Consider the following 11,913-nt stretch of genomic DNA (forward strand, 5'->3'; position numbering starts at 1 on the left):
CCGGGCCGGCCTGCCTCTCTGATTGGCTGCCTGGAGGGGGGAGGAGGGGGCGTGTCGTGGCTCCGCCCCCTTTCCTGAGGGGACGGGCAGAGCGCCTGCCTGGCGTCGGCATGGAGGGCTCTGTGTCCAGTGTGGAGATCTGTAACCTGGCCTACACGGGGCAGCTGGAGTTGCTGCAGGACCGGCTGAGGGAGAACCGCGGCCTGGCTACCCGCAGCGACCAGGTCAGGCGGAGCGGGGTGTTCGGGCTCGGGGCCGCAGGGGCTCTCGGCTGGGCCGGCTCGTTGGAGGGAGGCAGGGGCCAGGGCTTGGGGGATGTGCCGCGTAGGGTGCCTTGCGCATGCTCAGTACATCTGCTGAAGCCACTGCCGTTCGCCCTGCCCTGATTAGCCCTACGATTCCGCGGACTGCTTTTGACTGGGGTTGCAAAGGGGGTGAATTGGAGCAGGGGGGTGGCCCGGGTCTGAGCAGGGGGCGGAAACTGACCGGTCGGGGGCGTCAAGCAGCTGGAGGTAGCAGTAGGAGAGGGGCTCAAGGGCAAAATCAAGGCTTTGGGGGGAGGAGCAGGAGTTAAGCTCGGGGTGAGGCGCTGGCAGGGGTGTCAGAGGGCAAAACCCGGCAGAGGCAGGGCCACAGGGGGTAACCGTTACCCCAGTGGGACTGGGACACCAATGTTTGCAAAAATGGTGGGGGGCAAAGGGACTTTTTTATTTCCCCTCTCACAGACAGTACCTCTCCGTATCGGCTTCCCAGGGCTGGGTTCAAAAAGGCATAGGCAGCCAGTCGCACATTCCTACGCAGAGCAGTTTACTACACTACAGGGGTCCTGTTAGTCTGTCTCAGCTGGAGACCTGGGGCCCTGCTCTCTCCCATGTATTTTCCCCCCGCTGCCTGCCCTGCCATCTCCCCTCAGGATCCTGTGCTAGGAGCTCAGCTGACCCATGCCCTGTGTGTTCCTGTTTGCAGGATCGCAGAACAGCGCTGCACTGGGCATGCTCAGCGGGACAGACGGACGTCGTGCATTTCTTGTTAGGCCTGGGCGTGCCTGTCAATGACAAGGACGACGTAAGTTCTGTACATTCCAAGAAACATTCTTCTTCGCTTTCAGGAGTATGTTCTGTGCAGCTGTGGGCTTGATGGACTGATTTTTTAGGAATCGAGAAGGAAGTGAGTAGAACTGGCCAGATCCCAAGGCTCATGCCTTTGTTACAGCTGGTATATCGGTTGGGTTTGATAATCTACATGCTCTCAGTGCTTAGTCCTGAGTCTTGCACCGTTTTTAAGAATGAGCCACCTGGTGATTGCGGAAGGTTCCACAAGGAGACTGTCCCCCTAAGGATTTGGTAGCAAACTCATTTCCATGGATAGTAATTATAGATTACTATGAATACTGGACTACTTGTTATGTAACTAAAATCTTATTCTATTCTGCATAGATTTGTATGTTGCCTTCATTACTGTAATATCTGAGTGCCTTCCAATAGTGCATTAAGTGACATGAATGACATCTGTCACAAATGATTTGTTCTGCCTCTCTCATCTCCTTTCTGGAAAGAGACCTGTTTGTGCAGTGTAGTGTGTGGTTTTTCTGAGTTCTTAGTAAAATGTACATGCTGCTTTGTATGTGTTGGACAAGGTAGGCTGAAGAAGTGTAACTTCTCCAACAGACGGTGATAACATTTGTGGTGGTCCTAAGTTCTTGTGGAAGTTCATTTCACAGTCTCAGACCAGCCCCCAAAGAAGCTCTGTCTGCTGCATAGGGGAGCATTATCCTCATGGTAGAAAATGCCTGAGGAGCAGAATTGTCTACCACTGTCTTTATCCTGGAGTTTTAGGGGATCTTTTAGATATACTCGGCCCAGGCCTTTGAGCGCCTTGAAGGTACGGACTGAGATCTTGAACTTTGACTTGATATTCTACAGGAAGCCATTGTAGAGAGCAGAGGATAAGTTTGATGTGCTCAAGGTAGCCCATGTTGCTGACAGGATGGCGTTTTCCTTTAGTTGGTGGACAAACTGGAGTAGTAATATCTATTACGAACAGTACTGCAAGAACAATAATCTTTTTAAAGAAGGGGAAGTTGTCAAGTTCTCTTCGGTGTTCTACTGTCTACCGAAAACAATCTTGCAGAAACTTTTTGAAGGCCTTTCTGCCACTCTTACTCAGACTAGTACCTTACTCTGTAGTGGGCTTTTTCCTTGCAATTGTAGGGTTTAAACTATTTTTTCCTGCCTCTGTAGGCTAGCTGGACTCCTCTCCATATTGCAGCTTCAGCAGGCCATGATGAAATTGTGAAAGCTCTGATTGGAAAAGGTGCTCAGGTGAATGATGTTAATCAAAATGGCTGCACACCTCTGCATTATGCAGCCTCCAGAAATAGACAAGAGGTATGGTTTCATATGTAATCAGGTCTTGCTCTTCCTTTGTATTATCATTAAAATGGTCATTTATGTGATTTTTTTCCCCCCATTTTCCCACATGCTTAGATTGCAGTTATGCTGTTACAGAATAGAGCTGATCCTGACGCAACAGATCACTTTGAATCCACTCCATTACATAGAGCAGCAGCCAAAGGAAACCTAAAAATGATACAGATCCTACTGCAGTACAAAGCGTCTGTGAATATGCAGGACTCTGAAGGGAACACACCTCTGTAAGTGATGTTACGTTTCTGTTCTGTTTTTTAATCTCTCTGAACTGAAAACTCCATTACTTAAATGCAAGTATCCTCAAACTCTCAGTTCCTTCAGAAAGCTTTAGAGAAGGGTAAAAAGATGTTTCCCTCATGTCCAGTCATCATGTTTTAATTTTTTTTTTTCAAATACATACTAGAGATTTTTCTACATGTTTCCTGATGAAGCATAAAACCTAGTTACAGTAACAATCACTCAGTAATTCAACTCTACTGCCCCTAGAGGGTAGACCAATGGTTCTCAACTTATTATGTGGCCCACAACATATGACCTGAGCTGCAGGGGCTAGGTGGCAGGGCAGCGGCAGCCCAGACCCCGACTCTGGATCCTGGAGCTTGCGGGGCTGGCCGGCTGCCCCAACCCCGGATGCCTGCCCCGTCCCATACCGTGCGGCTCCTGCCCCGCCCCGTTGGGTAGCAAGGCAGCCTGGACCACTCTGCACTGGGCAGCCAGGAGCCTGGGACCCTGGCACGCAGGCCAGCCTTTAGCACGCAGCTGAGCTGGGCCACAGCTGTGTGTTAATTGGGCCGCAGGTTGAGAACCGCTGCGGTAGACAATATGCCAGCAGTATAAATGCTAGACGAAGCTATTCTGTTAGTCTTCAGTAGGGCTGTTGATTGATCGCAGTTAACTCATGCGATTAACTCAAAAAAATTAATCGCGAATAATCGCAGTTTTAACTGCACTGTTAATAGAATATCAATTGAAATGTATTACATATTTTTGGATGTTTTTCTACATTTTCAAATATATTGATTTCGAATACAAAGTGTATAGTGCTCACTTTATGTTATAATTTTTTATTACAAATATTTGTACTTTAAAAATGATAAAAGAAATAGTATTTTTCAATTCACCTCATACAAGTACTGTAGTTCAATCTCTTTATCGTGAAAATACAACTTACAAATGTAGATTTTTTTTTTTATTTTATTTTTTTGTTACATAACCACTCAAAAACTCAACAATGTAAAGCTTTAGAGCCTACAAGTCCACTCAGTCCTACTTCTTGTTCAGCCAATCGCTAAGACAGATAAGTTTGTGTACATTTACAGGAGATAATGCTGTCTGCTTCTTATTTACAATGTCACCTGAAAGTGAGAAAAGATGTTCGTTTGGCCCTTTTGTAGCTGGCATTGCAAGGTATTTACATGCTAGATATGCTAAACATTCGTATCCCTCTTTATGCTTCAGCCACCATTCCAGAGGCCATACTTCCATGCTGACAACGCTCAGTAAAAAAATAATGCAATCATTACATTTATTGGGGGAGAATTGTAAGTTTCCTGCTGTTTTACCTGCATTCTACCATATATTTCATTTTATAGCCGTTTCGGATGATGACCCAGCACATGTTCATTTTAAGAACACTTTCGCTGCAGATTTGACAAAATGCAAAGGAGGTACCCGTGTGAAATTTCTAAAGACAGCTACAGCACTTGACCCAAGGTTTAAGAATCTGAAGTCTAAATCTAAAACTGCGATTAATCACAATTAATTGTTTTGAGTTAATCACGTGAGTTAACTGCGATTAATTGACAACCCTACTATTAAGAAACAAGCAGAAGTTAAAGTCCAGTATTTGAAATGCATGTATCTAGGGCAATATCCATATGTAAACTCTTACAGTAAAATTTAAGTTGATGGCAAAACTAATATTTGACTAAAATATTAGTGAGGATTTCACTTCTATTGTTTAAGGAATAATTGCATTCTGTTTGCTATTGTTGTGCAATAATATCAGATTATATTTTTAAAAAATCAATTGCCAATTTGCCAATGACAGATAAAAATGGTATAGTTGCTAATATGTATTTTTTTCCCATTTTTGATGAGGGATTTTTGACCAAACGCAGGCATCTCAATGCATGTGGAGACTATTTGTGTGTGTGTGTGTGTTTGTATAATTGAGGTTCAGATTTTGGAGCCTTTTTGACTTCCCAAAGCTGGCTGGCTGCCTCGGCGGGGCTACAATCTAGTGTTGAAATGGTCTTGGGCTTGAGAAGACAGCAGCCTTGGGAAATACTCAAGCTGTCTAATGGCAGTGGAATGACTGGGAACAGGCTTTGAAGTCTATGTTCAGGTTTGGAATTGTGTGCTCTTTCCCCATATTCCTTTACCTCCTACCCCTGTGAAACATCCATGACGCTTCAATTGTGGCTATATATAAACTCCTTAGTGACTGGCACTTTAAACTTGGTAGATTTGGCAATAATCATGGGTTTCTTGTTCTTGTTACAGCCATTTAGCCTGTGATGAAGAGAGAGTGGATGAGGCAAAGCTGTTGGTGTCCCATGGTGCAAGTATTTACATTGAGAATAAAGAAGAAAAGACCCCACTGAAAGTGTCAAAAGGTGGCCTGGGAACTGTACTTAAAAGATTGGTGGAAGGCTAGCAGTGTTGGATGAGTTATGACTTGAATTCCATTCCTGATGCACACATTTAAGACTATTTTAATATTTATTAGCTTAATGGTAATGGCTTAAATGTTGTTATAATGTGCATATATAATGTATGTAGTGGTATATATCAGTACCCTTCAATTGTACCACCAAGTGCACTTCTTCTAATTGCCTGTTAATTAAACCAGTCAGCACTTTTTAAGTATTTTTAGTATCCTGCAGTTTTGTTTCATGTAAAATTATTGTTACTCTTATAAATTGGAATTGAAAGAAACCTACTAGGTTCTCTTTTCTATTTTACAGGGCCTAGTGTGGGATTGTTTCTTTAGAGTATATTGTGTTCAGACCTGTTGCTTGAGCCATTTAAAATTAGGTTTGCTTTGGAAGCCCATTCCACAGTCTGATATTACTTTTTGTTACAGCTGGCCAGAAAATGGAACTGAAGTTCTGTGAAAAACTTCCATAGAACTACAATGTTTTAGGTGTTTCCAAAACAAAATATGCTTCTTGGAATCCCTGGCTGCCCACCCAGATGAGTTACCGAGGAGCTGGGGATCCCAGGACATACAGGCTGCTGGCTTCTCAGCAGCCCACCTGATGGGGATCACAGGGAGCTTATTTTGGGACCTCTGGAAGCCAAAATTCAAGGTCAGTTTGCCTAGCAAGTTGCTGAGCAGCTGGGACTTCAGAAAACAGTCCTAAAAAAAAACACATTCGATTGGAAAATTTCCAGTCAGTTCTGCATCTTGTAAAGGAGCTGGTGTTTTTTTCCTTTTTCCTTCTTGGTATTCATATTACACAGTTGTTGTTGTTTTCAGTTTAATCCAATTCGTATTTCACTTCAGACCACTCTAAACTATTCCTGTCCCTCCTTGTTATCTACACGACCATTTCAACTACTTCTAGAAGTAAATTCTATTTGCCACCCCTTTCATTCGTCAAACCCCCTTTTGGCATAGCTATGAATACTTCACTCTCAATACGTCCTTATTGCCTGGTCTGTCTGGCCCTCTAGTCTGTGATGTTCCCTTCAGTTTGTCAAACACTTCCTGGGTCTGAGATGCTCAAACTGTGTCTAGTAATGTACATGCAGACTCGCTAATGCCCCCTAAGAGACACTGTCATCTAATTACATTGCTTTCTACTGGCCCCGTATGTCTCACTGCAAGCTCCCATCTAATTTTACTGTCTGCTATCATCATGTGCCTTTATTTAATATCCCAGCTTTTAAGAGGTGTTGTGCCCATTGAATATCTGTGTTCTGGATTTTTTCCTCAGATGTACTAGCTCAAATTTCATTGCAGTTCCTTCTTTAGCTGTCAGTGCTTGTGATTTGGTGCATCCCACTGTGTAATATTATCTCTGACATTTAATGTGCTGTTTACCTTTTTAATATCAATAGTCCAGGGCACCCTTTATTTACCAGCAGCAACTTCTGCTTCCTTAGTTATAGGAAGATAAAACTGTTGTATGACTGAAAGATGTGGCGTTCATGGGCATGTACTGGTTTTTGTACTAATAGTCTCGTAGGTGATGATTGTAACAAAAGTTCCAAGCAGTACCCTGAGGTTGCATCCCTATAGTGAGAGTTATCACTTTACTTAGCTTTCTTTGAATTTTCCCTGCTGTGATTATGTGGCTGTAAAGCGCCTTCCAGCTGAAGCTCCTCCTCGTCCCATGAACACTTACAAAATAAAACTGGTCTTTCTGGAAACCAGTTCTTCTGGAAAGTCCTCCTCTTCCTAGGAGGACCACAGCAGTGCACATTCATAACTTGGAGCTGAACTCTTCTGGAATAGGAACACTTCTCCGAGGTCAAACTGTCACCATTCTATTAATTCCTTGTCTCTTTTGTTTGGGGGGCAGAGGGGCCTCAGACTTAGCTGTGAGCTAGCTTTGACTCGGATGAAAAGAAGCTTTCATGGCAAGACAATTTCCAGTAATTTCATATTCCTAAATATGAACTTTCAGAGTAGTGGGAGAGTAGCGTATCCTCCTCACATTCTCCTTTTGTGGGGAGTCTGAGTTGCATAAAGTTATATTCATAGGCTATGAATAGATAGTACTTTTTACTGTGAATGAATTCCATGCTGTCCCCTCCCCTCTGGACCATTCTTTGTCAGAGGAGTAAACCAATGAAGTGATGTAGTCCTGTGGCCTTGTCTGCTAACCAAGCATTTGATGGCTTCTTCCTCCTCCTCCTCCTCCTTGGCAGTGTCCTATGCCTTACGTTTGTGCTGATGAACACTGAATGGGTAATAGAAAACCTTTTTAAGTGACCAATACGTTCAGTTTATTGTTATTCCTGAACAGAGTTGACATTGCCCCTGCACTGCTTTAGGAAGCATATGATTAACATAATTCACTGATGGAAAAAGCATCTCAGTATTAGGGAAGCACAGAATTGAGAACACAGGACTTAGCAGCAAGGAACTGTTTAACAGATGACAGTGAGACTTCTTAGACGCCCTTTCTCCCCCCCCCCCACCCCCCTTTTCTGGTGGATTTTTTTGTTTGTTTGTTTGTGTGGGGTTAGGGTGCTTATGTAACAAAATTCTGTTGTGAACAATATAATAAAGTTTTGTAATGGCAAACTTTATTAAACTTATATGTAACAAAAGAATCTGTATCATTAGCTAAATCACTTATGCACATAAGTCAAATAAAAGAGCAAATCAGTAAGCTGAAATATTGCCAGAGCTGAGATGTGGGAGAGAGAGACTGCATGTAAATAGAATCGGTCTATCCTTCAGTTACAAGGAAAAATCACAAAACCAGATAATAAAACTTTCACAATATGACTGCTTCTGTATAAGGGACTAAAGGGATTGCAGTTTCCTACCAACAATTGTAAAGCAAACCAGAAAATTGTATCTGAACACTTCATACAAAGTGATCTCCACACTAGAAAATAAAATGCAGTTTTAAGTTTTCTCAGGAGAGAGTGGTAGGGTCCAAGCAAAACTTGTTCTTTAATAATAAGCTGTTGACATGCAAAACTAATTGATTGAGAGAGAAACCAATGATTTTGGCTAAGCTGCTTTTCAACCTGCATCTCTTAAATACTAAATTCCAGGAACTTTCTGAACTAAGGACTATAACCTTCGTTCTTTTGTCCTAACCTGTGTTGTCAGAGCTGTATAATATTACTGCAAAGGGTTATGATGGAGAGAAATATAGAATCAAACTAAATCAGAATGATTACGTATTCTAAATCATTGTATAGGTTTTGGTGGTGATAGGGTTAAGTATTAAAATGTCCAAGGTCTGAGCTTTCAGATCAGTAAAGTAATCTTTGGTTTGGGATTTATGTCAATAACGAAGTCTGTTACTCATCTATAAGTAGGAGTACCTTGCTGCAAGGAGTGAAATTCTACTCTAATGCCCCTGTTGCTGTTGTAGAGAGAGGAGTGAAGCCAGTGTGTCATCAAAACTGTGCAGCTCCTATGGGGAGATAGGATACAGTAGGACAGAAGGGAACAGAGAGAGTAGCTTTATATTGCTTTCTCCCTGGCAGTATTTCCAACAGGTGCTTAATGCTGCTCATTGCAACAACTACCTTGCAGCCCCTGTGTGGGGACAAGGGTGAAAGTAGAGAACCAAGCATAGCATGACTTGTGCGTCAGCCATGCTACTAGGGGAGAGGGGAGTACTACGGCAATCCTGAGCTGTAAAGGGGTGGGGATGGAATTCTGTATGGCTACTTGGGATCTATTCAGGTCAAAGACATTGTTGCATTCCTGTCTGTCAGCCTATGAATCCTGCTTTTGCCAGAAGATAATGGCTAAGAGACATTGTGTGACTTTTTATATGGAGCTTCCCTAGTGTGACGAAGTGGGGAATTGTCTGTAATAATTTTATGAATCCTAGGCATGCCTCAGTTTCCCTCTGTACATTGCATTGCTACCCAGTAGGTGCAAAGGGGTTAACCCTGCTCTGAAACAACACAGGAGTTGTCAGGGGTAGGGGAGCAGGGAAAGAATAGTCACTTTTTTAAAACTGTCTTGATCTGACCCAAATCAACAGAGGGACTGGAAGAAGGGGGCTTTTGGAGGGACTCAATTGGACAGACCAGAGAGGGCTCATCAGGGCACTAGTTTGACTAGGATAGACTACTGCTTAACTCCTGCCTCTGTGTGCTAACATAAGGACTTTCAGATTCTGTGTGCCAGGTGATAATAAACTGTTACCTTGTTTGAAAAGGCTCCCTGTGTTGCTGTGGAGCATTGTGTCTTGAAGGGGCCGGCACAAGCCTCCCACCGGACTCTGGCTTGGTTGGATTTGCTGCAGGGAGCCAAGGAGAAAGACAGGGATTGCTGGTGCTGAGTCATGGAGGCCATGGACCTGCCTGTTTGGAACTGTGTAGGTCCTTGGGGCCTGGCCCATTAAAGGGGTCACTCCCTGGAGACTGGTTACAGGCTGGGGCATAGACCAGACCCTGTGACTCCATGGCATCTAATAATGTTCCCCCATCTCCTCGGAGAAGATAGTTGGGTCACACAAGAAAAAATGTCTACCGCATCAGAGCAAAGTTCTGAAAAATAGCCTCCACCACTCATGCAGCTCTTCATGGGTTTCTGTGCTGTACAAACACGATTGATTATTTTTTATTTAATTTGCCAAGATGTTCACGGAAAGCAAAAGCACAGTTATAATCCTACATCATCATAACCCATATGTTTGAAGCCAGCTCAGTTGCAGTCATATCTGGATGCATCCCAAAATGGTAAGAAACATATCAACCTCCCTTAGTAAAAATACACCCACGTAAACTTACTTTGTCTGAAAAACCTCCCCCACTTCCCCTCCCCCAAAGTCAATCTAGCATTCTGATGAGGTGCATTAGAAAAGCTGATGTTAGGAAGCTAGCTTTTTATATTCGCTGAGAACTGCTGTCGCACACTTTATTTGCAATTAGTTTTACGTAGGCTGCAGATCCCATTCATATTCAGCAAATGTGTGACTAGTGGTAGTTCCATGAATATTGAAGTGACCTATATTATTGCAGAAATCATAGTAACCTCTTCTCGTTATAAGGCCTTGTAACTTAATTTACTAAGCTATATTAAGGAAAAAAGGCAAAGAGATCAGGTGAAGAAAACCAAGAAGAGATGTTAATCTATACGATTACACAATATGCTTATAAAAATGAAGACCATGATATTTTATAGTGCCAAAGGACAGTAGGTAGTTTTTTTTTTAAATGTCCATATCAAACCTGAAGACATGAGAAAATCAATTAAAAACAAACAAAAAAAATGTAGCTATAAACAGGGTCACTGATAAAATCACTTGTATTTTGCATGCTAGGAGGAGCAAAATGCTACATAGGGTTTGCCTATTACAGTGGAAACATTTTTACTAATAAAGTTTATACTGTTGTTAGCTAGGTAGAGGGCTCCCTCTGTCTGGCATTCACTTGAAATATTTCGTTAGCAAACATTTTTTCACCTGTGGTGAGGAATGACATATAATCAATGAGCAGCTTGTACTGCCTCATTACTTTTTTTTCCTAGTGAGATTGTTTAGTACTGTAGTTTTTGTCATACTCACAAGGCAACTTCAATAAGATTACCAAAAATTTCAGGTAACCTCATAATGATCATGGAATTTAAGGACCCAAACCTGCAATCTTTGCTCAGGCAAAATGCCCATTAAAATTAACGGGAGTTTTGCCTGCTGAGACAGCTCTGAGTAATGACTTTAGATTTGGCCCAGACATTTTAGATATTTGGGCTTGGGTACCTGCTAGGGTGAAATCCTGGCACTGTTGACTTCACTGGAGATTTTGCCATTGACTTCAGCAAGTTCAGGATTTGACCCCTATAATCTAGTCCAATCAATTTTCAACTGAGGCAAAAAAACTGAAAAATGTGGCCGAGTACATTGTACAACGGTATGTGGAATTTGTGTCTGTATGTATAAAGTGAACTCACTAGAGTATAGCAAAGTGATAGATATGGAATTTCATAAATAATGTTAGTTGGCCAAAACGGAACCCTCTTTTATAGTACAGATCATAATTAGCACCTTATCAGTCTGAATTTCTGAGTTTGCCTCAAATGTTGATACCCTCTTGTTTTGGTTAATGAGCCATTCATACAGACTCTGATCATCAGTGATAATTGAACTCAGGACCTTCAGCAACATTCCTACCAAAGCACTTCTTTAGTTAAAGGTGTAACTGCATTAGCTGCGAGTGAGAGGCAGGCTGTTTCTGTTGCTGGGGATGGCTACTAGAGGCAGATACGAACACATGCTCTAAGAGTCTGCTCCTGTACCTGTTGAAGTCAGTGGCCAAACTCCCATTGATTTCCAAGGTGCGGGATCAGGTTCTTAGACACTGTAATGTATTTGCTAAGAGAGTCGTCCTGTGTCATTCTCAGCACATGCAACACTTCAGATTGGCTGGCAATGACCGTTTTCTTTCAGAAAAGGGACTCCTGTGTTTACAGGCCATCACATAACTTCACCAGCAGCCAAGAAGAAAGCTCCAGTGTTGTCTGTCTTTCCAAACCCATTTAAAATTAATATTCTCAAATGGGTTGGATAAATGGAGACATTAGCTATGCTGTCATTCATATTTGGTACACAGTCATAGCTAGATAGTTAATAAGTGCAATAACAAAATTGAAAAATGAGGCCAGGATATGCGTACTTCTGGGATGGTTGAAGGCATGCCCTTCAAACTCCTGCCTTGTGATTAATACCACAAATGCAGGTGTGTGGGTTATAACCACACTCCTTCCTGCCTTAATTCAATACCAACATTTTTGAAGATGGGGTCCATAGCAGATAAGGAAATTGCAGTAGAATTT

General features: G+C 42.5%; 1 protein-coding gene across 1 annotated transcript; it reads left to right on the forward strand.

The window, feature by feature from the left end:
- Window positions 1-62: 62 nt before the first annotated feature.
- Window positions 63-7,594, forward strand: PSMD10 (proteasome 26S subunit, non-ATPase 10). Its single transcript, XM_074963167.1, has 5 exons — window positions 63-224; window positions 967-1,065; window positions 2,241-2,387; window positions 2,487-2,653; window positions 4,935-7,594. The coding sequence occupies exons 1-5, from the start codon at window positions 111-113 to the stop codon at window positions 5,086-5,088; spliced, it is 681 nt and encodes a 226-aa protein (XP_074819268.1). The 5' UTR covers window positions 63-110; the 3' UTR covers window positions 5,089-7,594.
- Window positions 7,595-11,913: the final 4,319 nt, after the last annotated feature.

The sequence above is a fragment of the Natator depressus genome, chromosome 9 (assembly GCF_965152275.1).
Source record: "Natator depressus isolate rNatDep1 chromosome 9, rNatDep2.hap1, whole genome shotgun sequence".
Classification (NCBI taxonomy): domain Eukaryota; kingdom Metazoa; phylum Chordata; order Testudines; family Cheloniidae; genus Natator; species Natator depressus.

Excerpts from the sequence above, each read along its gene's own strand:
- PSMD10 (XM_074963167.1), top strand. The coding sequence starts at position 111 with ATGGAGGGCTCTGTGTCCAGTGTGGAGATCTGTAACCTGGCCTACACG. Across the intron at positions 225-966 it reads TGGCTACCCGCAGCGACCAG|GATCGCAGAACAGCGCTGCA; the intron begins GTCAGGCGGAGC and ends TCCTGTTTGCAG. Across the intron at positions 2,654-4,934 it reads TCTGAAGGGAACACACCTCT|CCATTTAGCCTGTGATGAAG; the intron begins GTAAGTGATGTT and ends TTCTTGTTACAG.